The 26,188-nt window shown below is 32.9% G+C and overlaps 3 protein-coding genes across 3 annotated transcripts; 2 read left to right on the top strand and 1 right to left on the bottom strand.

Annotated features, from left to right (window-relative positions):
- Positions 1 to 302: 302 nt before the first annotated feature.
- LOC110696187 lies at positions 303 to 2,685 on the bottom strand. The gene is made up of 5 exons (XM_021873474.1): positions 1,911 to 2,685; positions 1,632 to 1,777; positions 1,188 to 1,542; positions 1,082 to 1,101; positions 303 to 998 (listed from the first exon to the last, which is right to left on the bottom strand). Exons 1-5 carry the CDS (start codon positions 2,683 to 2,685, stop codon positions 303 to 305), a joined length of 1,992 nt encoding a protein of 663 aa, XP_021729166.1.
- A 1,517-nt stretch (positions 2,686 to 4,202) lies between these two features.
- LOC110696117 (O-acyltransferase WSD1-like) lies at positions 4,203 to 8,785 on the top strand. The gene is made up of 7 exons (XM_021873402.1): positions 4,203 to 5,060; positions 6,629 to 7,222; positions 7,397 to 7,463; positions 7,569 to 7,672; positions 7,783 to 8,004; positions 8,098 to 8,235; positions 8,476 to 8,785. The coding sequence occupies exons 1-7, from the start codon at positions 4,833 to 4,835 to the stop codon at positions 8,641 to 8,643; spliced, it is 1,521 nt and encodes a 506-aa protein (XP_021729094.1). The 5' UTR covers positions 4,203 to 4,832; the 3' UTR covers positions 8,644 to 8,785.
- Positions 8,786 to 10,579: 1,794 nt separating this feature from the next.
- LOC110696116 (protein BOBBER 1-like) lies at positions 10,580 to 14,334 on the top strand. The gene is made up of 6 exons (XM_021873400.1): positions 10,580 to 11,171; positions 12,388 to 12,560; positions 12,649 to 12,697; positions 13,420 to 13,586; positions 13,760 to 13,843; positions 13,959 to 14,334. The coding sequence occupies exons 1-6, from the start codon at positions 10,811 to 10,813 to the stop codon at positions 13,995 to 13,997; spliced, it is 873 nt and encodes a 290-aa protein (XP_021729092.1). The 5' UTR covers positions 10,580 to 10,810; the 3' UTR covers positions 13,998 to 14,334.
- Positions 14,335 to 26,188: the final 11,854 nt, after the last annotated feature.

Raw genomic sequence — 26,188 nt, 5'->3', positions numbered from 1 at the left:
TTCTGTTTTATACTTTGTTTACTAAGTAATAAGTACAATAATGCAACAGAACAAGATCAATAACTGAACTCAAATCACAACTTTTAAAATGGCAATAGTTTGCTGATTTCACATATCCAAAATGAAGATGATTGCCAAAGTATCCAAAACCAAACTTATGTTCCAAAAAGCATCAGTTACCTACTGTTAGAATAAAGCACTAAAAAAGTTGACTAAATAATCACTTTTCATCTAAAGTACTAAGATTGTAGCTAAAGTTTCAAAAAACAAAGTTAACTACATAGCAATTGCATCCACACAAACTAGAAACTTGGAGAGTCAGAGTAAGCTTGAGACAGGTTTGCTGGTTGGCTAGGCAACTGTGAAGCATTCAACTCAGTTGGATAATCAGTGACCTGCTTCCCTTTCTTCCTTGACTTAGATGCTGCAGCATCAGATAATGCTTCATTTGCTGCTTTTGCTGCCTTTGCTGCATTTGATTGGTCTCTGACCCTTGGGTTTTTGATGACAACAGGCTCAGATGCCTTCAACTCTTTCCCAGTCAAGCCTCCCTTGCAGGTTGCTTTATTATGCCCAAAGCAACCACACTTTGAGCATTTGACTGTTTTGCTTCTCTTGCCTGGTTGGACTTCTCCTTCTTCCCTTTTTCTATTCCTACTTGGTCTTCCAATGCCCCTTTTCATCTTAGGTGGCATGATAATTCTGCCTGAGTCATCAATAGGCCATTGGTCTGTGTCTGGGATGGGATTAATGCAGGTACTGTATGCTTGCTTGTATGTCTTGACAGAGTACCAAGAACTAACAAAGTCATGTGGGTCCAATTTTGCATCAATTAGGGCCCTAATTGCATGCCTACATGGCACTCCTGAAAGTTGCCATGCACCACAAGAACAAATCTTCTTGTTAAGGCTCAAAGGGAATTGAGATCTGCCCTCATGGATTTCATACTCTCCAGGGCTGGACTTAAAAGCTCTGCAGTTTGAGCTTGCCTTCCCTATCTGTTTCACAGTTTGACAATTTTTGGGCAAATATCCTCATCTTTCCAAGACCTTGCATTCTCAAGCCTTGTTGCAATTCTTACCATACAGACCCTCCTTATTCCTGCATAGTTGTACATAATTACACATGATGATCAGATTATATTCACATTATCATAAGCATAAAACAAAGTTATGTAAATTTGTTACCTTCTAGCAGAGTTAATACAGGCCTACATCTGTTTACTCCAAGTGTGGAGTTAAAACTTTCCACAAAATTAGATGTGTTGGTCTCATTGCAGACATTAGGGCTAAATTTGTGCTTAGTCCACTTGGACTGTTCTCCCAAGTAAGCAAACCAACACATGACATCATCACCTCCCTCTTTCTTCAGCTTCTCCATAGCTTTCCTGAATGTGAAAGCTGAAGTTGCATTGCATGCTCTCCAAAATAAAACATACATCATAGGGCCTGGAAACTTCTTTTTGTAATTCCTACTAAGGTGTCTACAACAGAACCTTCTGTCAGCTTCTGGCCATACATTGTCTAAGGCTAATTCTACTCCCTAGAACAATAATTAACAAGATTAGTATTATGTAATATGCAAATGTTATCATAAACAGCAAAAAATTGAATTTTAACTTCAGTACTTGCCTTTTGCCTATCAGAAATGATAGTCCAATGCTCCCTTGAAGATTCTTTGATCATGTTTCTCAAATGCCAGAAGAAGTAGCTCCATGACTCCTTGTCTTCTTGACTCACAATAGCATAGGCTATGGGAAAGATCTCATTATTGCCATCTATTCCCACAGCAGATAACAAAATTCCCCCATAATTACCTTTCAGGTGTGTTCCATCTACACCAATCAAAGGCCTAAAACCTCTAAGAAGCCCTCTCCAGTCTCCAATGTCCAGTGAAGGAAATGAATGTACTTGTGAATTGTAGTTGCTTAGGCAGGGATTCAGTTTCTTGCCATGCACAAAATGCTAAAGTTTCTGGGTTTGTCTCAATACACATTTTAGCATACATGGGCAACAATGAATAAGACTCATCATGGCCTCCAAAGAGCTGCTCAATTACATAACACTTTAACCTATACAAAGTAGACTGTCTCATGTAGATTCCATATCTTTGGAATAAAAGTTCAATTAAAGCTTTCCCAGGAATGTCAGGGTTAGCTCTGATGTCTTCCATAACTTTTTGGGAAGCCCACTTGACATTACATATGGGGTTGTATGTCTCTAACCCTATGCAAGTGTGTACATTGGGCCAAATCTTCTTAATTGCCCAAGTTCTTCCATCTGAAAGCCTGCTTGCATGCAGCCTCCAGTCACAACATTGAGATTGGCACACTGCTGTATACCTCTTGTTGTCAGCATACTCCACATTAATTGCAAATCTCTCTTGTACAGCAAAATCCTTAAGAGTATCCTTAAAGTGTGCCTTATCAGTGAAAATCATCCATGGCCTTAGCACTATCTTCCCAAAATCAGCATCCTCATACATCTCTCCATTCTTGTAAAGTCTCTTAAAGTAATCCTCATCATCTTCATCATCTAAAAACTCAAACCATTTACCAGGTTTCCAGTTATCCTTGATTTTAGGAATCCTTTGAAGCTGAACCAATTCATCTGCAGGAACATCACCCTTTGGTGCTACTTCTCCTTCACTATCTTCATCTGAATCACTTTGCATCACAAACTCCATTTTTCTTCTAACTTTTGAACCAGTCTTAGGTCCCTCCACCTGACTCTCATTTAAACACAAACTATTGCCTCCCTCCTAACTCTCATTCAAACCAGATGAATCACTCTGAACAACAAAGTCCATCTTCCTTCTCCCCTTGAAACCAAAACTAGGGTCCTCAACTTCTGTCTCAGTCACACCAATTCTAAGTCCCTCCACCTGACTAGACTCCAAATTAGAACCTACACCAAGCATTCTTCTCTCATTGACAGTACTGCCAACTCTTACCCCCTTCCTATATGCTGTGGTTCTAGGAAGTTTTTTAGCAAAAACAGAGATCTGAGATGAATTACTTAATAGTTCAACATTGGGAGCAGCTGTCTCAGTGACTGGAATAGGTGAAAATCTAGGGCTTCTTCTCAAAGTTAAGGTCTTGAACACAGTATTTGGTGACCTAGGTGATGGTGGTTGCATTGGGGTTGATTTGGTGGCAACACTCTTCTTACTCTTTGTAGCCTTAGCCTTCTTTGACTTTTCTATCCTCTCCATAGTCTTCTCAAACTCAATTGTACCCTTTGTGTACTCAACATCATTATGTTGGACACTTGGTTCATCTATTGGTGAATTGACATCAGCATACCAGGTGGAGAAGACTCAATTACAAATAAATCTTCCAAGGAAGGCTGAGAGGGTTCAGTTTGAGAGGGTTCAGTTTGAGAGGGTTCGGTTTGTGATGGTTCTGTTTGTGATGGTTCTATTTGGGAGGGTTCAGTTTGGGGTGGATCAACAAGGGGTGGAATAGTTTGAGTTTTCCTTAACTTCTAGGTCATTTTATTCAACACACTTGGTTTCTTGCCACACCCAACCCAAATGTGATACACATCACACTCACCTAGGGCATGAATCATCTTTAAAAAATCAGCATCATCTAGTAATGGGATATGCTTTTCTTTGTGACCATAACCATAGGAAGGGTTGATTAATGGATACTCAGTGTCTACTACATCATTGTCCTCAAATTCCATAACCAAGTCCATCAAATTACATCTATCTAAGTCAACCCCAATATCAACATGTTTATTCAAGTAATGAAATCTTATCACAACATCACTCATTCTGCAAAATAAGGTAAACAATGTACACACTTACAACATGCAAAAAAATTCCAATTCAATCAAACATGATCAAGGCATTTCATTCAATTTCATTCCATACTCTAAACCAATATTTGATCAAACATAATCACACATCAAATATATATGAAATAACCCTAAATTCGCACAAATAAACAACATTTAAATCATGAAATAAACCTAAATTCGCATACAAAAACAGAATATCAATCAAAAGCACCAAATCATGCATAAATGAACAGTAGTAGTACTGATATACCTGAATTATGCTCAGATTTCCCCCTGTTAGCTATGTAGACCAACCAAATTTGCGAATTTCCCTTGTTATCACCAGGAATTCTTCGTGAATTTACCAGAGCAAAGGAGAGAGAGAGAAGAAATTTGAATGAAATGGTTTTATGTCCAATCGACATAAATGAAAGGGGAAGAGGTTTAATTATGGATGTTGGAGGGAAGGTTTTAAAAGGGGGCATTTTAGTCATTTCATATTTTTAACCCTAAATCACCTAATTACTAACTTATTAACGTCTGTTTAACAGACTTAATCACGCCAGTTAAGAAGTCAAAAACTGGGGTGTATCACCAGGAAGTCAAAAATAAAATGTGGTACCGCTGGGAAAAGCCAAAACCTGGATGGTACCAATGGGAATTTCCCTATTTAACATATAGACTTCCAAACAATAATTAAAATAAAAATTTAAATAAAAATAATTAAAATAACAAAAGTGCACATTTTTATGACAAATTTAACAAGATCTTACCATAGAGTATGGACCAAGTATTTTTTTTTAAAAAAAAGACCAAATTAGGTGGGATTCATAAAGAAAAAAACCTCTCCAATGCAAATCAATAATAAAAGTACAACTTTTGTATAGTTGTTGTATTAAAACTTGTATTCATAAAGAAAAAACTCTCCGCTCTACCAACTAAAAACCCTTCCATCAAAACCCAATAAAAAGCAAAGAAGAAATATTGAATGATTTTCCCTCTATCTTCTACGCTACTAACTAACTAAAAAACAAACTAAATTAAGAGATGGCATGTGTTAATAAGTGGCTAAACCCCATCAACACAACTAGGACGACGACGGCGAAAGACGAGGTGGAGGAGCCGCTAAGTCCGGCAACCCGTTTGTTTCATGCGCCGCAGATGAACTGCTGCATAGTGGCGGTGGTTGGGTGTAAGACTTTGATCAACGTTGAAGTTATTAAACAAGGGATTTATCAAACTATTGTTAAGCACCCTCGTTTCTCTAGCAAACTGGTAACATTATTGCTTAATTTTATTTGTTCTTCATCTTATTACTGGTTTTTCGTGCTTACACGTTGCTTGTTTTTTTTAAGCACTATAAAGAGGTCAACATTCTTTAATTTCTTTTTACTATTTTTTTTAGCTTATCATATCTTGCAAGAATGCATGATTAGTTAGATCAATAATTGATATACGAATGCTCTAGAGGTGGCTAAGCAGGCTAATGGATCATTGGTTCGGGTATGGAGTTATGAACTGGGTCCTTTATGGTAGGATCATATTCAAGTGAGTAGGTTTTTGAGTCGGGTCCATTTGGAACATTTTGGATGAGTATACGGGAACTTTTAAATTAGTTTGGATTATGTTGAGTTTATTTTATTTAGGCTTAATTGCAAATTACTACGGAGTACGTATCTAATTTTGAAATTGGTTTTAAGTAAAGGAAATTTGGATTACGTATTCGTAATATTATTATTTTTTTAGTATAGTAAACAGAAAAATGACTAATTACATATTGCCATGTTATTGGAAGTCATGAGTAAAATGGTAAGAGTATTTGAATATTAGTCATAAGCTCATAACTCATAAACTAAAACTTCATGAAGAGTTTGAATTGTACTCCATATCAAACAATTTGTTAATTAGGGAGATTAATGGAAATATGGAATATGCTAGTCAAAGCGTTGGGCTGCGGGAAAGACTATGTGACATTGTGACCCTTGGGTTAGTCAAAGTAAGCTATTTTTTATTTATTTATTTATTTATTGGAGGGTTAGTCAAAGTAAGCTACAATCAGTGAATCAGCTAAGCTGGTTCTTTATCAAATTGATGAAATGTCATTATTTTCCTCAATTGAAATGGGATTTTAACTAATGACATATCCATTGGAATGGGCAGATCATGATCCTACATTTGTTGGGCTAGGTGATCCGTAGTCCAATAGATGGCGGCTTGGGTTAGATAAAGCTTACAATCACCGTAATTTAGCTTTTATCATAGTAAGCATTTTTACTTTATTTTGTAAGAAAATGATAAGAAGAACCAATCTACTGATTTAGAATCTCACTTAGATCAGTTCGGTCCAAAATTCCAAATCAGAGCGCTAGTTACTTAGATAGTGAGGGCGAAAATAAAGGACTTGTGTTATAAAAAGTTAAAAATTACAAACGTTAGCTTGTCTATAAATAAAGCACACAGGTTTACCATGATGTATGTGAATATATAAGATCAATAAAATGCACTTTACCAAGGATGACTTATGAATAGTTGACATTAGGTAGTGTGTTGGCCTTGCGAATTGAACTAGAGAGCAAAATTCTCGAAGGCTGATAGGGTGGTCAACGTTCCAAGTGCAATGTATATTTTGATAAACTCGAGTGCATTTACAAATTTATGCATAATATATGTCAACAATCTACTATCTAGTTAAGCATTGTAGTATAATGAGAAAAAATACGGCAATTGGAAAAATTGGGAGTTATGTCTTCACTAATTTATATGTTTATCGGTTAACTAGTATTTGAATTCACATTAACGATTACCTTCAGGGGCTAAACTAATCCATCTTGCTTGACAATTAGGTATTTGATCCCAAAAAACCTAGTAGACCGGCTGGATGGACCCGAACCAAGGTGGACGTGGACAACCACATTATTGTTCCAAGTTTAGATTCATACATGGACTCACCCGATCAATTTGTTGAAGACTATGTTTCAAGCCTTGCTCAAACTCCTATGGACTTAACCAAGCCATTATGGGAGATCCGCATTCTAAGCATCAAAACAAAGGATGCTAATTCGATTGCTGTATTCAGAATACACCATTCCGTAGGAGATGGTATCTCTCTTATGTCCCTCGTACTTGCTTGTACTCGAAAAACCTCTGATCCTAATGCATTGCCTACACTTCCTACAAAGGATACGAAAAAGTTGGATGACACAACGAATAGTTCATCATTTTGTTTATGGGGCTGCTTGATGTGGTTGTTGCTTGCTTTCAAGATGTTTTGGTACACTATCATAGATTTATGCATGTTTTTTGCCACAATGGTGTTTCTTAAGGACACCATGACTCATTTAAAAGGCTCTTCTGGAACCGGAAAGGCTCCTAAGAAGTTTGTTTATAGAACTCTTAGTTTTGATGACATCAAGTTTGTGAAGAACGACATGAATGTGGTACGTTTTCTTTCAATTAAAAATAAATAAATTATGATGTTGTAATGCATCTTTCATAAGTTCTTATAGATTGGTATCTTGTTAGCTTTCAAACTTATTTGGCGTGACTAATATTTGTATGATAATCTTAAGTTCATTATTCAATTTGGGGTGGTATTTTTTATTTTTTTCCAGACAGTAAACGATGTTGTTTTGGGTATAACTGAAGCAGGGCTATCACGTTACCTTAATAGGAAGTATGGTTAGTCCTTTATCTTTTCTACATGATCGTTTAATTTTATAACGATTTTATGAAAATTTTACATTGCTAAGGATAGCTAATGTGTATGTTCATATCTACATTCAGGTGAGTCCAAGGGAAATGAAAAGGTGCAACAGAATAATTTGCCAAAGCATATTCGTCTCAGATCAACACTCCTTGTAAATATCAGACCAACTTCCACGCTTGAGGTTTGAGTATAACAATAGCAATTATTTTCTACATTAATTTGTGCTCAAAATCATATTGAAAAGACTTTATTTATTTTCATGCATATATGATCGTTAACATAAGTATATAGGATTTAGCAGAACAAATGGAAACAGATGATCCTAATTTGAGAAACTGGCAATGGGGGAACTCGATAGGTTACATCCTCGTTCCCTTCCACATCGCGCTAAGAGAAGATCCATTGGATTACATACGCAGTGCTAAAGCCACCATTGACAAGAAGAAACAATCTCTTGAAGCGATTGCCACATTCATAAGCGGTAAAATTGTTCTCAAGATTTTCGGCCTAAGGGTATGCACATCTACCCTGTTCAAAATCAACTTGATAATATAAATACCTAAATTATTTGTGGAAGCAATATATACTAAGTACATAGTTTTGCAGGTGGCTGCTGCTATAGTATACAGAGTTCTATCCAATACTACATTTTCCTTCTCAAATGTGGTCGGTCCAAATGAAGAAATAAGCTTCTATGGTCATCCCATAACTTTCCTTGCTCCCAGTGTTTATGGACACCCACAAGTATGTATGTAGCTTGAATAAGGTTTATTATCCATTCGTGTTAATAATGCTAAAAATAGTTACATGTATAAATCACGCGATAGTCAAACATTATATTGATCCCACGTGCATATCAATCGTTGTGTGTACGAGTAATAAGATGAATCTTGTAAGATTAGGATCGTATATGTGATGTATATATATAGGTCAAATTAAATTATGTTGTGCTCAATTTGATGTAGTTAAGTTTACCTGATGCAGGCTTTAACCGTCCATTTTCAGAGTTACATGGATAAAATGACTTTGGTTCTAGCAGTTGATCAAAATGTGATCCCTGAACCACAACAACTATGTGATGATGTTGTGGAATCACTTGAAGTTGTAAAGCAAGCAGTCCAGAAGGAAAAAAACTTCAATATCAATATTTAGTTTCCATGTTCTATTTTTACCCATTTCCCCCCCCCCCCCCCTAGGAGCAATACTCATTGATATAACTACAAGGTCTACAAGTATACACAATGAAATGTTACATGTTCCTTTCACTTTAAATAAAATAAATTCAAATATTATTGCAGTGACATAAAATATTACCTTCACCCAATATTTCGTAGATAGTAAGATTCGTAATGAAATACAATAAACAAATTAATCACAATGATAATATCAAAAGGATTGTGATTATTATTATTATTATTATTATTTTTGCTGAACTGAAATTATTTTTACTGAACTGGAATTATTTTTACTGATTTTCTATTATAATTCTTCTTTAAGAAAACTGAATTTTACTGAACTGAACTTATTTTTTACTGAACTGAAATTATTTTTACTGAACTGAAATTAATTTTACTGAACTGAACTTATTTTTACTGAACTGAAATTATTTTTACTTAATATTATTTTTTTAAGGTGAAGAGAACAGGGCCTTATAGAGTATATAAAGGTTGTGAAATTGTTATAGAGTGTATTTTTTTCAAATTAATGTCATTTCTTTTTACAAAACATATTTCAAGTAAGATTAAGGGCTTGTTCTCATTGACTGAACTGAACTGAACTGAATATTTTATATGAGATGGAAATTAGTAGCTGAACTGAATTGAACTGAGCTGAATTGAACTGAACTGAATTTCAACGTATGAGAACAGGCCCTAAAGATGTAAAAAAAACTCTCTCAATCCGCATTTTGACTTGTATTGACACAATAATTTAACTTGATTTAACTTTTTATATTACTACATTTGTTTCATATTACGTGTAACATTTACTAAAAATATTGTTACATATAATGGAGAGATTATTATATATTCTCGGGTGTATTGTACACCCAACTAACTCAAGGTTAGTTTTTGCTCTTTATTTGATGATTAAATGAAAAACAATCATTAAAATGGGAACAAAATGTTTATGGATGTATGGTGTACTCGGATATATATAACAAATTCTAACAAAGCCTTTTATTTTATTTTTTTATTTATTTTTATTTTTTTTAAGACAATTCTAACATAGCCTTTGTTACACATAAAATGAGATATTGTATTTGTACTCCCTCCCTTTTTAAATACTTGCTTTACTTTTCTTTTTCGGCCGTTTTTAGATACTTGCCCCATTTTCTTATTTGGAAAGCTTTTACAATATTTGATTCATTTCTCACACTTAGTGGACAAACCTAAATCACATTTTATTAATTTCATATTCTCTCACCTTCAATTCTCTCTACTACTTTTGTTTTTTACAATTTTTATTCTTTTACGTTTTACCTACCCAAGTACCCAACTACCTCCATACGAAGTATTTTACTATTTTTTTTCAATTTCTCCTACAGCTCCGCATATAGAAAAATGAAGTACATATTTAAAACGAAGATAGTAACACAAACTTTTAAAAAATCTTATGTACAATAATTATTGTACGTCCATTATAAAGATAACCTAAAGTGATTAAAAGTTACCCTTGAAATGAATAAAAGTTACCCATGAAATGAATAAAAGTTACCCCAATATGAGTTAAAGTAACCCAATTCAAATAAAAATTATCTACGCTTTATTAGTAAAGAATCAAATTTTAAATGACTAAAAATCAATTATTAGTGATTGAATGTAATTAAATTACCTTTATAAATTTTTTCTTGTTGTTGATTTATATAAAAATTGTATGATGTTTAAAGTTACCCAAAAAAGACAAAAGGTTACCCTAAAAATTACCCTTATATTGCTCGATGTACACTAATATTAGTGTAAACTGAAGGTATACAAAAGTTTTTGAGATAGTAATTCATATTGACAATTTGACACCTCTGGCCTCTAGGAGTCTAGGACTATCCAAGAGATGCAAAGAGCCAGAGAGGCCAAAGACAGATAGATAAACAGACCTTCTGGAATCATCTACTCTTTCAAACTTTTCAAGAAATCCCTCCCCTTTACACTTCATCGCCTCCTTCAACTTCTCTCTTTCTCTCTCCATATAAATATCCCTCTAAAACCCTCGTTATTACTGATTCATCTCGATTCATCTCGATTCTTCCCTTTTTCTTTTCATTTCATCTTCCTCCAAGAAAACCCCTGTTTTTCTCTTTCTCTCTCCTCAAAATCCGACAACAATGGCGATCCTCTCAGATTACGTCGAAGAAGACCATAAACCTCAAGAACAACCACAACAACCACCGCCTACTCCGAAGCCGTTTTCTACAATTCTCGATCCTTCGAATCCGCTAGGGTTTCTTCAATCCGCCATTGATTTCGTTGCGAAAGAGACGGATTTCTTCTCCGATGATTCGTCTGAGAAGGAGGTTGTTAGTTTGGTTAAGAATGTGAGGGAGAAGCTTAAGGTTGAAGCTGAGAAAAAGAAGGAGGAGGAAGCTGCTGCTGCTGCTGCTGCTGTTGCGTCGTCTTCTGCTTCGGAGAAGAAGGATGCGTCTTCTATGGATGTCGACGAGAAGACAGAGAAATCTAAGTATATAGGTTTATCATCTATCTCTTTCATCTTTGAGTTTTTGAATTTTGTATTGATTAATTGCGCAATGTTGGTGATTTTACTCTTCATTTTGACTTTTTGATGAATAGAATCCTAATTAATGTTTGTTGTTGATTTTAATACGTGATTGTGATTTGCCCTAATTTTGATTAATTAAGGAAGAATTATAATGTAGTTGATTAAGTATTATTCTGTTTAGTTAGTATGTGTTTGGTGCTTGAGTATATGATTGTGGATCTTGGTTGATTAATTTGTGATTGTTGATGAATGAATGAGTGTTAAGTTATGCTATTGTTGATGAATGAGCGTTGGTTAATCTGTTTTTTTATGATTGATTGTTGTTGATTCATGATTTTAGTGGATTAATGTTAATTAATCTCTAGCTGTTAAGATAATACTGCTAAAACATCCTTTGAGAATTGTACTCAATTAAACAAATTAGTGTAGAAACATACTGGGAAATTAAAGCTAATTTATGAGCACCTTCTGCTTAATTTCTTAATCGAAGAAGCTATTAGAATGGTGGTGGTGGTGGTGGACTAGATTGAATCCTCTAGATTGAGAGGAGCTATTAGAATGATTAGGAGGGAAATTGCTTAGGCAAACTAATTTAAGGGGATAACAATTAGGAGGGACTGATTAGTAGCAGCTTTGAAACTAGGTAACTTATTTCATGGTCTTGTGCTTGGTATTTTTAATTTATTATGTAGCACTGCTGTTATGCTTCCACTCAAAAGGTCCAATGCTAAATACAACAAACATGAAATCAAATCCCAAGATTATGAAGTACGGAGTAATTCAGTTACTGCATTAAAAAAATGTAGCTACCCAAAAGAAAATATGCAGCGTATTTCTAGTTGGGAGCTGGTTATCATAATTGATTAGTTGATGTGCTATTCCTAGTAGCTAGTTAGCTACCCAAGAGAGAAATTTAGCTGTCAACCTTTGCATAAATTGTAGTTTCAGTCTTTCAGATAATGGCTCATATTTCATAACTAAAGCATAAATCACCCTTCGGATTCTTTTTTTTTTTTTTTTTCTTTATTTTACCTTTCATTTGCGACGGCTCTTTGTGAAAGGCCACTTCCAAGATGGTAGAATTATGTTTTTTCATGTGTAGTATTGCTGTGTTTTTGTAAGGAGTTGATATGGTTTTTTAAAAATAAACCGTTCTTATTTACTCTTTGGATTACGTCGGTGCAGAACCGAACAAAGGGAATGGTCAAGATTTGGAGAACTACTCATGGGAACAGTCCTTGCCAGAAGTTACTGTAAGCGTACCCGTTCCACCTGGGACAAAGTCAAGGTCCATCACTTGCGAGATTAAGAAGAATCACTTGAAAGTTGGTCTCAAGGGCCAGCCTCCTATTATTGATGTAAGCTCTCTCTTATCAAATTGAGCCACTTGTTTTCCTTGTAATAATTTAGATCTTCTTTTCTGACCTGTAGTATTTTTTGTTACAGGGTGATCTTTATAAGCCTGTGAAGCCAGATGACTGTTTTTGGAGCTTGGGTATGTTCTATACCTGTGAACCTGTATATCTCAAGCTGTTATCTAGTGATTTTCTTTTCTTACATAAAATTTATTACGTGAGCTTTTATCTACATATTTATACTCCTAAAATCACCCTAGATAATTTACCCATATCATAATTGCTTTGATGGCTGGCAAAGTAGATATTAGAGAGTGGCATTGAAGTTTAAAATGATTTATAACTATTTCTTTGTTTGCTTGTATCTGTTATTCATGAATTTTCTAGCCTGGAGCTTAGGTTTGTTGTTCACCTCTTTCATGTAAATTTTTTCATGAGATCCCTACTTTTTAATGTTTTTCCCAACCCCCTTGCTCAATGTTTCAAACTCCCAAATAGGGCTTGTCTAAGGAAGGGGGAAAGAAAGGGTTTGTAGTTTAATGATTGAGGTAAGTCTAGCTAATGGTGATAAAGTGTGTTGCTATGATTAAAAGGTTACTTGTTGGGGAAGATCATGGCTCATTTTTTGGGATATATGAATTGAATTGCCATTCATGCTTGGTGGGGAAGTAGTGGTGTACTCCCCAATTTGAATTTTGGTTTACTTACCTCCACTAGGCCAGAGTTACATTTTGGTCTAAAGCTCTAGGTCTCGATGCCACAATACATTTATGTACACACACATAGCCTAGCACACATTGTGAGCATAAAACACAATGCTTGGATTGTTATCTTTCTGACACTTATTCTGGTTTATCTTCAGAGGATCAAAAGTCTATCTCAATTCTCTTGACAAAGCACGACCAAATGGATTGGTGGAGATGTCTGATTAAAGGTGAGCCTGAAATTGATACACAGAAAGTTGAACCTGAAAGCAGCAAGCTCTCTGACTTGGATCCTGAAACAAGATCAACTGTGGAGAAAATGATGGTAAGACTAGATGACTTTTTTTTTAAAAAAAAAAAAAAAATACTAGCCTACTTATCTTGGCATGTGTATAGTAATCTAGGAATTGATGTGATTCCTATTGCATGAATGTTCTGTGAAGATCTGCGTTTTACACAGTATTTTTGCTGATGAAAAATCATGTTTTGGTTGTGCAGTTTGACCAAAGGCAGAAACAAATGGGCTTGCCAACAAGTGATGACATGCAGAAGCAAGAGCTGTTGAAGAAGTTTATGGCTGAGGTAAATACGTTGTTTTGATACCCCTGTAGTTTGTTCCGGGAGTGAAATATACATTCTTACAAATGAAATTATATTAATTATTTCATATCTAAAATTCTCTTGTGAAATCATGCAGCATCCAGAGATGGACTTCTCAAAGGCAAAGTTCAACTAGATGGTGATGGCGGTGATGGAATATGATTCAGTTTTTTGGGTTGATTACTGTAGACATGAAATTGGAGAACCAGCAGCTGGAGTTGAAAGAGGTTTTTTTTGTCTGATGCTGAACTTGTTTATACTAGTTTCGATATGTAGGGTAGAATCTTCATATGAATTAAGCACATGATAACTGTTATTACTGGGTATAGATACGTTCCAGCAATCTTTGGTTTGCTAACAAAGCTTAATTGCCTGGCGTGACTCCAGCGCTTGTTTTGTGGCTGTGCAATCATTTGTGTGCTGCAAATTGCTACATTTGGAAATATCATGACAACTTTTCATTTACAAACTTATATCATGTCATCAATATGGTAATGACTTATTAATTTGCCTACAAAATTTATTCTGTAATTGTTTATTGTTATGATAGATTTTAGACTTGCATAATTCTAAAGACTTCTATTGAATTTAAATACCATTAATTGTAAAAACCGAGCATGGCTTGGGAATTATCAAGTATACAACAAAATTTTACAAATTTTTGCTAATATTTGTTTCACAAGTAATAATAAAAAGTGAAATTGGGGTTTCAAAAAAAATAAAAATAAAAAGTGAAATTAGCATTACAAATTGTAATAAAATCCGTGTGCATCTATAATGAAAATGTAATAAATTAAGAATTAGTAGGTCTATAATTTTTAATAATTATATTTGTAAATATGTGAATGAACATATTAGTATTGTAATGAACCTCTATTAATAGTATTAAATAAACAAACATTTATCAAATTAAGACTCTTGCACTTGTTTTGTGCCTGTTCATCAACTGTATGTGGGTGCAAATACCCCAACTTGTTTGCCAAGGCCGAAGGGGGTTGCTAAGAATACCTTCCTCTATAGAATAAGAAAAGGTAAATATTGTTATTGATCACTCATCAGCCAAGTTGCACTAGTATAATAATAGGACATTTGGTGGCCTGGCTCAAATATATGCGAACTAGGCTGGGATTTGGGAGACCATAATATTTCAGCCTAATGGAGATGATGGTCTTGATGGATTTATGAGACTAAGTACCTAAAATCATTGACGGTGCAACAACTAGCTTAGTTCTCTCCAGAAGTTTCTAGAGCGCTCCCAAGGCATACTGGAGAAGTAAATCTACCAACTACCATAGGTGATTACAGAATGCTCATGAGACTTCTTGTGCATGCATAATATACTTAAAATGTCTATGAGACTTCTTGAGGAGGTGTGGGTACTTTCTAGATATTCTATGCAAGTAGGACGGTGGCGGCCTATTAATAGGCATCAAGGATCATTTGTTCATTGAAATTAAGAGTTCAATACAAATAAACACTCCCATAAAATACTTATGTTCTCATCCAATTCAATATATGTAATTCCTTTAATAAGGGTGTGGTAGGGAAATTAACATTGGACACACTAAGCCTTTGTGAAAAATCGGAGGTAGGCACTAAGGGTCGTGCTTAGTTCATCGTTTTAAGGCATGCTAGCAAGAACATAGTCTAAGGCATAACGTCTAGTGTCATTGAGCAAACATAAAACGGTTTAATATTTCATTTAAAAGTCGTGGGTGATAATATTTTAAAATCTTTTTAATAAATTAGTTTTTAAAATCATGTTAATAGATACACTCAACAGAAATTTCAACAAACTCAAAATCAAATGTCACAGCCATGGAATAATATTTTATTTAAACAATTTGATTACGAATCGTTTTGATTTTATATCGAAACGGAAAGATGAAATAATAAAATTTAGTTTTCAAAAATTAAAATATAAAATATATTTTGCAAATTTATTTGTTATGAATTTTATTTTGAAATAAAGAAAAGAGATAAACCAGTTCATAAGCTATATAAAGAAAATAGAATGTTAAAAAATTAAACCAAAAATATGATAAATTTCTTTTTTATAATGGATTTTTCACCGCGTACCCCTAATTTTTTTTTGTTTGTTCACCATATTTCCATGAAAATTTTCAAATTTACCATACACCCCTAACTTATTACAAAAATACACTATGGGTAGGAAAAAGGAGTGTGGATAGTTTCGGAGGTATGGGAATATATTTAGGATGGTTTCAGTTTATAATTAGCTCTAATGATTGATAAAATTAAAAATCATTAGTCATTAAAAGTATATGGTGTATTTTGGTAAAACTCGGGGGTATATGATGAATTTACAGAAGTCTAGGGGTGTATGGGTGTATGGTGAATAAATAAAAAACTCAGAGGCATATGGTGAAAAACCCGTTTTTATAATTATATCTTTATTTTCACTTGCATATAGGATTAGTATTAGGTTAACCAGTGATAAAGCGATAATTTATATTGTTCATTTCTCACTTGTCTTTTACTGCATTGCAACAAGTTAGTTATTTCTTGTTGGATGTTTAAGTGAGCTCATATCTCTTATCATATACGAAATGTTACACTATACTTGTATATATTAAGCTAAGTATATTCTCACCAAAATATGTTCACTGTAATTTTTTCAAAAATAAAAAAAAATGTCTAATAAGAGTTAAATTTTAATCATTGAATTATTTTAATATATATCTTTATGTACATTAAATGGATACCACCACAACCTAAATACTTGTAATATATGGAACTCAAAATTTTGAAACTAATTAATTATTTTTACCATTGAATTTCATAAATGGAGGGTGATAGAGCAAACTGCCCTACAAAAAACATGCCTAAGCAAGCAAGTCGATTTGGCGGGGTAGGCTTTATCTTCAAGTTGCAATTAAATTGGGGTGGACAATTTTAGACATGGGGAGCCGTCAAGGGGCATATCATAGAGGGAGTAATACAAATCATCATTCCAACTATGAACGGCTCCAACCGCCAATCGACACATGGATAATAATGCCACGTAAGTCCCTATCAAATGCCATTTTCCTTTAAAAGTTCATATCCCAAATTGAGATGTCATGCCACTAATTATTTATGTCCTATTTGGGGAAGGTAGTTGTAGCTTAGGTATGGTCCTATACAAAATAGGTCCCAACCCAAAAGTTTTTGAGGTGGTACACTTACAAATTATACATTATGATCGATAGTGCAAAAACGCAATCAATTTTCTCCCTCAACCAAATGTCTAGTGATGAGAATTTTATGACTCATCATCCTGTTCTAATTAATATGATGATGAATAGATGATATTGAATGATATTTGGACTTGTATAGTTTATTATTAGTATGTATTATTTCCATTATTCAAAATAAAATTTCATTTTGAAAATGATTTGAATTCATACTGTAATTGCTTTAATAAGTAGACACTTTTAATTGTATAGGAATAAGACTATTAACACTCGTAATGTTTTAATACTCGTAGTTCTTCATGTGACTACTTAAGTATTGACTAATGTATTAATGACATTTACATGGGTTCGAGGTAGGTAATATGAAATGAAATAAAGACAAAGCGAAGTCCGTTTTGTAAATTGATCAGTAAGCGAAGGAACTCACCACCAAACCTAGAATTCATCCATCCTTAATGATTTCCATTTGAAATGACAACTCTCATATGAACTTTTCCTCATAAACTCAAAGTTTGTTTGTTAATAACTAACTGATACGAAATAATTATCTCAATAATGCATATAGGTGCAATAACGAGATCTCCACTTAATGATTGTATATGGAGGGATATTGTATCCCTTGTTCACATGCATCAGGCTTATAAATTTTAGACGGGTTACACTGTTACAATTAAACTCTACCTACCAGCTGAAAATATAGTAAAATAAAGCAAGTACTACAACTAAGGTAGTACATAAGTAGGGTACTACATTCATAAGTTTTGTGGAAATCAATTGATAAGAGGTCACTATACAATATAAGAGTGTACTACTACTTGGTTAGAAATTGGACAAAAGCGTTAGCCTTTATTCCTCCCCAAATAATTGAACCTATGATTTTTATATAAGAGATTGCGACTTAACATATAAAATGTTTATTTGTATTTATTATTTATTTTTGGTCATTTGCAATCATCCAAAATTCTCCATTGCCCTTCAATCCCCTCCTTCTTTTGTACGTCCTCTCAAATTACAATTATTTGTAAATGACACTTCTCTTAATAATTGATATATATGGTCCTTTTTTTTTTTTAATCTTTTTTCTTTTTTAATCCTTTCTGATTACAGAAAAGGTTGACTTGTTCACTGTTGGGGGATATACGAGTCATGGATATGTTGACATAATTACATCGTGTGACGTACATATGGCAAAATCAAATAAATTATGATTTAGATATAAATATAAATACGGAGTATATTTTGTTTAGTTTAACTATCCTTGTTTGGTTCAAAATTTTACCAAAAACACCTCTTACAACTTTTTAATTGTATGTAATATTGAAAAAAAAAATAGCATACATTGTTTCTATGGACGCATTAAAACACTCTCAAATCCTCAATCATCTCATACTTTTTCTAATTACTCATAACATTCAAATTATAGCCATGTACTCATCGTAAAATTTTTAATTTATTATTATTACTACGTATTATGTTCGAGATTAATAGGCATGTAATGATATTATGCAAATGTTTATGGAGTACTAAATATCCTAAAATTTAGAACATGCTCAACTAAGTAAAATGAAGATGAGATATTGTCAAGGTCACTCTCAAGAATGCCAGATGCATACTCTTATATTAAAAACAAACAAGAAACATTGCAATATGCCAATAATACCTTATCTTTGAAATAAGACAGCAGAAATTCAAAATTTATTTATTAAAGTTATAATGACATGCATAGAATTATCAAGAAAAAGACTTGGGCCTTGTTTGGCAAATGGCTGTTGGCTGGTTCACTTGGCTTGTTTAACCAGCTGGAATGTTTGGTTGTTTATAATGGATTTTGAAATTGGCTATTTTAAGCTGGCTGTTTATAAAAGTGTTTGATAAATTAATTGGTGGTTGTTGGTGTTTATTAGATAATTTGTGGGCCAATAAGCCAAAAGCCAACAAAAAAGCTACTCAAAGCAGCTTTTTCATTTTGGCTTAAAAGCCAACTTTTTCGCTAACTAAAAAGCCAATTATCAAACACATTTTTTGGCTGTTTGACCACCTAAAAAAGCCAAAAGTTAACCAAAAAGCCAATTACCAAACATGGCCTTGGAGAATCCATTCTTTTAGTTGACATGACATTAGCACTCCGTTTTAATCTACTACTCCGTAGTAAAATGCAATTCCACTTGTTTCTAAGTAAAGTATGCTAATCAAAGTTTGTTTACATATTAATTAATCGACCCTTTAATTTAGTGTTAAATTATGAGTATTATTAGGGGTTCATTCATAGAGTCAGATATTTTTTGTTGGATAAAAAAATATTATTAGACTAATTGCATGTGATCATTTTATAACCTGAAAAAATGAATCGATCATATTATTTTTCAAATGACCGCCGTAAAATCATCCCAACAACATATACAACGGTCAACGTTATCCCTATAATTGAAATTTCGGGTTAATTACATCTTAAACTTATGCCACTATTTTTAATAAAATGATCTTTCTCGCGTACATTTTTAGACAACATAGTAACGATGTACTCTTATTTTTTATTATTAATATTATTATTAGTACGGAGAAGGGTCCTATCGATGCAGAAACTCTCACAGATCCTTCCGATCCGGGTTAATAGTACAGGCTAAGTAGGATTTAATCTCACAATCTCAAGTTTGCGAGATGCAGATCTTACCACTAGACCAAACTATGCTTGGTAGTAACAATGTACATATACAAACCTGTATACTCTATACTTCGTACGGAGTATTGTTTCGTAGAGTTGTAAGATCAGTAGTGCTTACTTCGGCTGCCTTCAGTGGAAAGGTCAAAACTGGCACGATCTATTTTTAATTAACTGCACGTAATTATTAATAAAATGAAATTACCAAGTACAAAGCCTACTTTACTGCAAGTCCACTAAAGTGGAAGGATATGAAAGTGTGAAATGAAAACAAAGTCAGCGAAAAAAAACAACAATTTGAAACATAAATAAAAAAAGGGGAAGAGAGCTGACATTCTTCAGCATCTAACTCACTTACCCTTAAACGTTCTTTTTTTTTGTTTCCCCTTTTTTCGCGTTCTATGTTTTGTAGGGTTCTTCAATTCAAGTCGAATCTCATACGTACTGTACTGTTTACGTGCAAGTAAAATCAACTACTCTTTTCGATCTTATTTGTTAGACCGTATGTGTTCATGTCGAATAAAATGTCTTTATAAATTATGAAGTATAACTCGTAACCATGACATTATTTTGTGAAATATTAATACATTTGTCCCTCAATTCATTTGTCTTGATTCTTAATTCTTCAATCTCAAGTACTTGCTTCACCAAAAAAAAAAAAAAAAAAAAATCTCAAGTACTTGTAATATTTTAAAATTAGTAGGTATATTTACTTAAAATGTTACAATAAAAATGTAAGGGTTTGTTCTCTTCAACTTATTTTCAATTCAATTCAGTTCAGTTTAGTCCAGTTCAATTCCTAATTTCCTTCTCTCATAAAATATTCAGTTCAGCTCGATTCAGCTCAGTTCAGTTCAATTCAGTAAATCTGAACAAGCTCTAACGAACTCTAACTCTTTAATTCATAATTTCAAACTTTCTTCAAATTTTGAAAACAAAATAGCAATCACAACACTTTAAATTGAACGAACTCATAAGAGTCTAACATAAACAAATCGTTCCTACATCGTTTATTCAAGAGGTAATCAAATTAACGTACATCGATCCTAGATAGCTTAGGCTTTACTATTAGAACTTAGTAGGAGTTTCTTAGAAAAAAACTTGTTGACATTGATGTGCTTAGCTTGTTATATCATAGCTAGCTAGACACCAATAAAGATTAAAGAGTAAGAGATACTTGGTATTCGATTAGTATCATGCATATGTACTATATATCACTGTATATGTAGTGGCTTCTAACTAATGCTTTTCTTGGTGATTCCATTATATATCATTGTTAGAATCTTTAATTTCCGCGTTTTCTTTCTTTCTACCTTTTTTTTTTTTTTTTGGTATTTCACGTGTCAAATTATATGCATAGGAAAAAAGAATATAAAAAAAAAGTTGCTCAACTCCTGGAAACCAAAAATAAGAAGGGGATGGAATACACAAACAGAATTTGGGAATCAACAACACATCAACTTACAGTTGTCCAATCGTTTTTGTTTTGTACACCTTTTCATTCTAATGATGCTTCCAAAAATGGCAAACTATATTGGTTGTTCTCCAACATTTGTCACCATAAGTGTATGTTTCACTTATAAAGGGCTTGCTTTATACTTTTATGTCAATTGCAATGCCATTATGCCAAAATATTATGTGATTTACATTGCGTTATAAAGTACGGACTTCAATATCTAACATACATGTATAGTTATGGACGGGTGGACTAAGTGTGAAAGAGTGTGTATTGCATGCGCCTAGCACATGTTGTACAAGCGCCATTACACACAACCCATGAATTACACATGCTAGTCTTGTGCCCCCATTTTATTCTACTTATTATGGCACTTTATATTCATTCCATCCAAATAAAATGTTATGCTCTTTTTTCCCCAAAAGTATATGATATGCTCAATATATATAAATCGATCCCATCACTATGTTACATGAGATGTTATTAGGTGTACGTGATAATTAAGATATGTTTAAAACATGAATTAATAAAGTCGCTTATTGTTGGTTTTTTTTGTTGGTTAAATAATTCTATATTTGTAATTAATATTACTAAGAAGTTTTATTAAAATGGAAGGGAGCATAAGCTCAATAATAGTACGTGATTCATATTAGGTAATTGTATGGAATGGGGTTGAAATGTGAAATGAGTAGAATTCATTATTTTAATGTGTTTGGTTAGCTAGGCATATTTTGTTATAGATCGTCACTCCATTTCTTTCTGGTCCTCTTAATGATACAGTGGTATATTTAATTTATCATTATGCATGTAGTGGTACTTTTTGTCATTAAATTTTCCACCACGATTTTTACTCATATTTCCATTATTTACAAAAATGTCATCCTATTTGTTTTACTGACATGTAAACCTTATGCGCAATATTTCTCTTTCTCCCCTACTTCTCCCCTAGGTTAGAAAGCTATATATGGAAGAGTGGTCCCAACAGTCCCCCAATATAACTCCAAATTATGATTAAACTTATCACTGATTTGAACGTAACCCAAAAATAGTCCTTACTCCTTATGCCATTTTGACACCATCTTTCTCCAGCTGTTCGTAAACTTTACCAGGTTTTCCTTTTCTTTTTTATTCTTCGCGTCATCTCACTTTCTTCTCCACTCTTCAATTTATACTACTTTACTTATTAATTAATTTCACTCTGTCATGCTCACTAGTAGCTACTAACACAAATTATACTAGTATTTTACATTTTTAATATGTATTACAAAAAATTAACTTTGATAAGGATCTATCGTTATTATATTCACTTACATATTTGAATTACAAGGTGAATTCTTTCAAAAAACAAAAAAAAAAAAGAATCACAAGATCGAATACATTACAACTTATAATAATTAAATCGTCACATATTCTTAATCATCATTCAAAAGCAATTTGCCATGATAACATTATTATGATCTATGTAGATACTTCGTATGATCAGAACTATTTTTTTAATACATATAGAAAATTATGACAGTATTCTCTCAAGACTAAAACTATATATAATTCCATTTATATTAATCAATCAATTAATCATAGGATTATTAACTAACTTTTAATTTCCATTAGACAATACCAAATAAATCTTTAACAACAAACTTGTTAATGGGAAAAGTTAGAAGAAAAATAATGTGGCTAAATTCAGCTCATCTCATTCCTCAACTCGACACTAAAGAGTGGGGATTCCCATTCATGTTATTGTTTTTTCTTAAATGATTGCTCGATGTTTTCACTTTTTTGCGGGTATATTCCAACGTAGTGTTTTTTCTTTTGTCCAACTCTTCTTCTTAACCAAAACAAAGTGCTCATTTGGCATTATATGAAGTTTCTTAAGCTCCACAAATTAATTGGTCTCATTTTTGAATATTTTTGCCTTTTTATTGTATCAATACAATCAACTAATTAATTAAAATGTAATACACGTTTTGAAAGGAATGTGACGAATTATTGTTCATTTGTTATAAGTTGAAGTGAACTGTAAAATCTAACTTCATTCAAATGAATGATAATTGCAGTTATTGTTAAAATCACGGATTCTTGTTGTGTCTTTTTTTTTTTCCCCTTCTAATTTCTTATGTATGAGGACTTCATCCGAGTCTAGGTCCAACTAGGTGGAAGTGTCACCACTCAATTGCTACCGGCCCACTGCCTCATGCATATATGTAATGTTGTAACATGTATAATGTTATACTTGAAAGTCTTTATTACTAAAGCTCTATTATTGAAATTTTAGTTATATGCTCCCCAATACCTCAATAATGGACAACCAATTAAAATGGGCACGAGGTGGTATGAACTTATGTGAGATGTCAAAAACCAAGATATGCCACGTGTATGGAGCTAATAAGTTGACATAATTTTTCCTTTTGGTGTAAGTGTACGTAACATCATTTAGTTCTAGTTCTAGCAATTTGCATTGCTTTTGGGCCAAATGTGAATGAAGAAATGCATTAAATTGCTCATCTCTTGATTTACATTCAAGATTCTCTGTATTAAATGTTGCCAATATGTAGTTGTGCCCTTATAGATATTAATTGATGATGATGAGTGATGACTATGCATACAATATAGAAAAATAAAAAAAATGTTTTGACATATGGTCTATTGATAGTCGTATGACATTTTCAATTGAATTTAAATTCAACTTCGTATATGATTATATTGATGTATTAACGATATAATTATGTCGTTGAAATAAACACAAATAACATATGAGTACATTTTAAACTCGATTCTAAAGTACGTACTAACTCTAATCTGATTTGTACGTTGGCATCAACAAACTTACTAAAACTACTTCAAGGCATAATAACTTTGCATGAATATTTTTGATAAAGATGTTCATGTCTAATAATGTGAAAAATTAGTTGAAGCTAGAACTTATGTAACCATAGGCCATAGCCATGAGAAAGAACAATCCATCAACAAAAGTTTGTTTGTAATAGAAAAAGATGGGAGGAATCAAAATACCTAATAAGTGATGTGAGAATTAAAAATTAATTATTGCTCATGGAGAGAGGATTACACTGTTATATAAATTGTAATCATTATTGTGTTTTCTATTAGTCAAAATGTTTGCTTTCTCTTAATATTCAATTAAAAAATATAACCAATTATTATAGTTATAGTATGAATCAGGAGTAGTGAATTATAAAAATTAATATTTTGAAAATATATAGTAAAAGAAATTAAACAAGACCAATCTCGCCGAATTTGTAACCAAGAGCCAAGAGCTAGATTATCTAGCTATAACTTTTTGATTAATACTCATTGGTTAAAATCTCAGAGATGGACCCAAAACCTCATTAAATCGAATCTTGTGTACACTATTGTTTTTGCGACTGCACGGAAAATATTTAGAAAGCACAATTATGTAATTTTAGTCATCACTATTCACTCATCAGCATAGAAGGTAGATAGCCTCCACTACACACTACTCTTATTGAGTATTGATTGATTGTTCCCTAGCTTTGTCGTTGAAATTCCTTTCTACTTTTAGATATCGACCTAAATTTCTTAAGTGCTACTTGTTCCTCTTTTATTTTGGATTAAGAAATATGTCTCTTCTCGAATAAATATCATTAGAAAAAGGGTGTTTGACAATTGACTAAGAAATAAAGCACGTCAATTTGCAAATAGGCTGCGCGTTAATTAGTGTAATTGGTGGAAAAACTCCGGTGGATCATACTGTTTAAGGTTCTGTTGCATAATTCCTGGACATTTACTTAATCTATGTTAGGTTATTGGTTGTAAAATCTTTATTTATGTGGTACATGAACTCATTATATTCACTAACTGTAGGTTAAAGTAATTAATTTGATTCTTAAAATATAAAGGAGTCATTATCTACATAATAACAAGTTGGCCAGTATTTAATTTAGTACTTTTAACACAGAACATCTCATTATATGTTACTTTTTCCTTTTTTTTTTAGGAAAAAATAAAATAAAATTGAAGGGGACATCTCATTATATGTTAGAGGTAAACTTTATAGATCAACTAATTTACTAGTAATTATTTTTTTGAGGAAATTAATTTATTTATTTAGGAGGAGGATCTAATGACCAAATATGAAAAAATGAATAAATAAATAACAATATTTTTATTTATAATTTTTTTTTAACTTAATTGATGAAGTGTAAAAAATTAATCATTCGGCCTCAAAACCGTCACATTAAACTTTTGATTGTATAATGAGATAAGAATCAAAGTGAAAATAAGGTCACGAATTGAATCTCATCCACCGTAACATTTCTTTCGAGTGGATATATTAAGCGTTAAGTATGGTGGGACACGTGATTTTTAACCCAACTGACACTTATACTCTCATGCAATGAGCATTTGAGCAAGCGTGATATAGTATAAACATCTATTTTAAAACTTGATTATTAGAGTTAAACACAAAATCAGGTACTCAATTCTTCCTTTTTTCACCGTTTAGGTACTCAATTATTTTTACTTTGCTTTTGGGTACTGAGTTAAGAATTCCGGCCAAAAAAAAATAAATTAGCCAAAGAATCCAGTACCTTGGGTTAAAGAATTTAGTACCTTTGGTTGAGAGTATGTGGGCCTCACCCGATTAAAAAATTCGCGGCTCACCCATTTTTTTCCCCTTTCTTTTTCTTTATTCCCTTTATTCTTTTATTCTTTCCATTTCTGGAAACATTGCTGCGTCACTTTCGAAGAACAACGAGCAACCTTGGGCTCGATTATGGGGAAAACGACACCAAAAGCCGCCATTTTTTTGAGGTAAGCTCAATTTCTCATCGTTTATGTTGTTATTTTGATATAAATTTTGGACTTTTTGCCCATTTGTTGATGTTTGTTGCGACCTAGGGTTTTCAATATTTTGGGGTTTTTTTTGAACAAATTTATAATGTCGATTGGTTGTGTTTTTTGTGTTAAATTTGTGCTTTGTTGTTGTTTGTTGTTGGATTAAGCTAGCGTTGTTGTTGAATGTATTTCATGTTGTT

The sequence above is a fragment of the Chenopodium quinoa genome, unplaced genomic scaffold, assembly GCF_001683475.1.
Source record: "Chenopodium quinoa cultivar QQ74 unplaced genomic scaffold, ASM168347v1, whole genome shotgun sequence".
In the NCBI taxonomy this organism is placed as follows: Eukaryota; Viridiplantae; Streptophyta; class Magnoliopsida; order Caryophyllales; family Amaranthaceae; genus Chenopodium; species Chenopodium quinoa.
The sequence above is the reverse complement of the archived record's forward strand: the minus strand, read 5'-3'. Positions and strand labels throughout refer to the sequence as shown.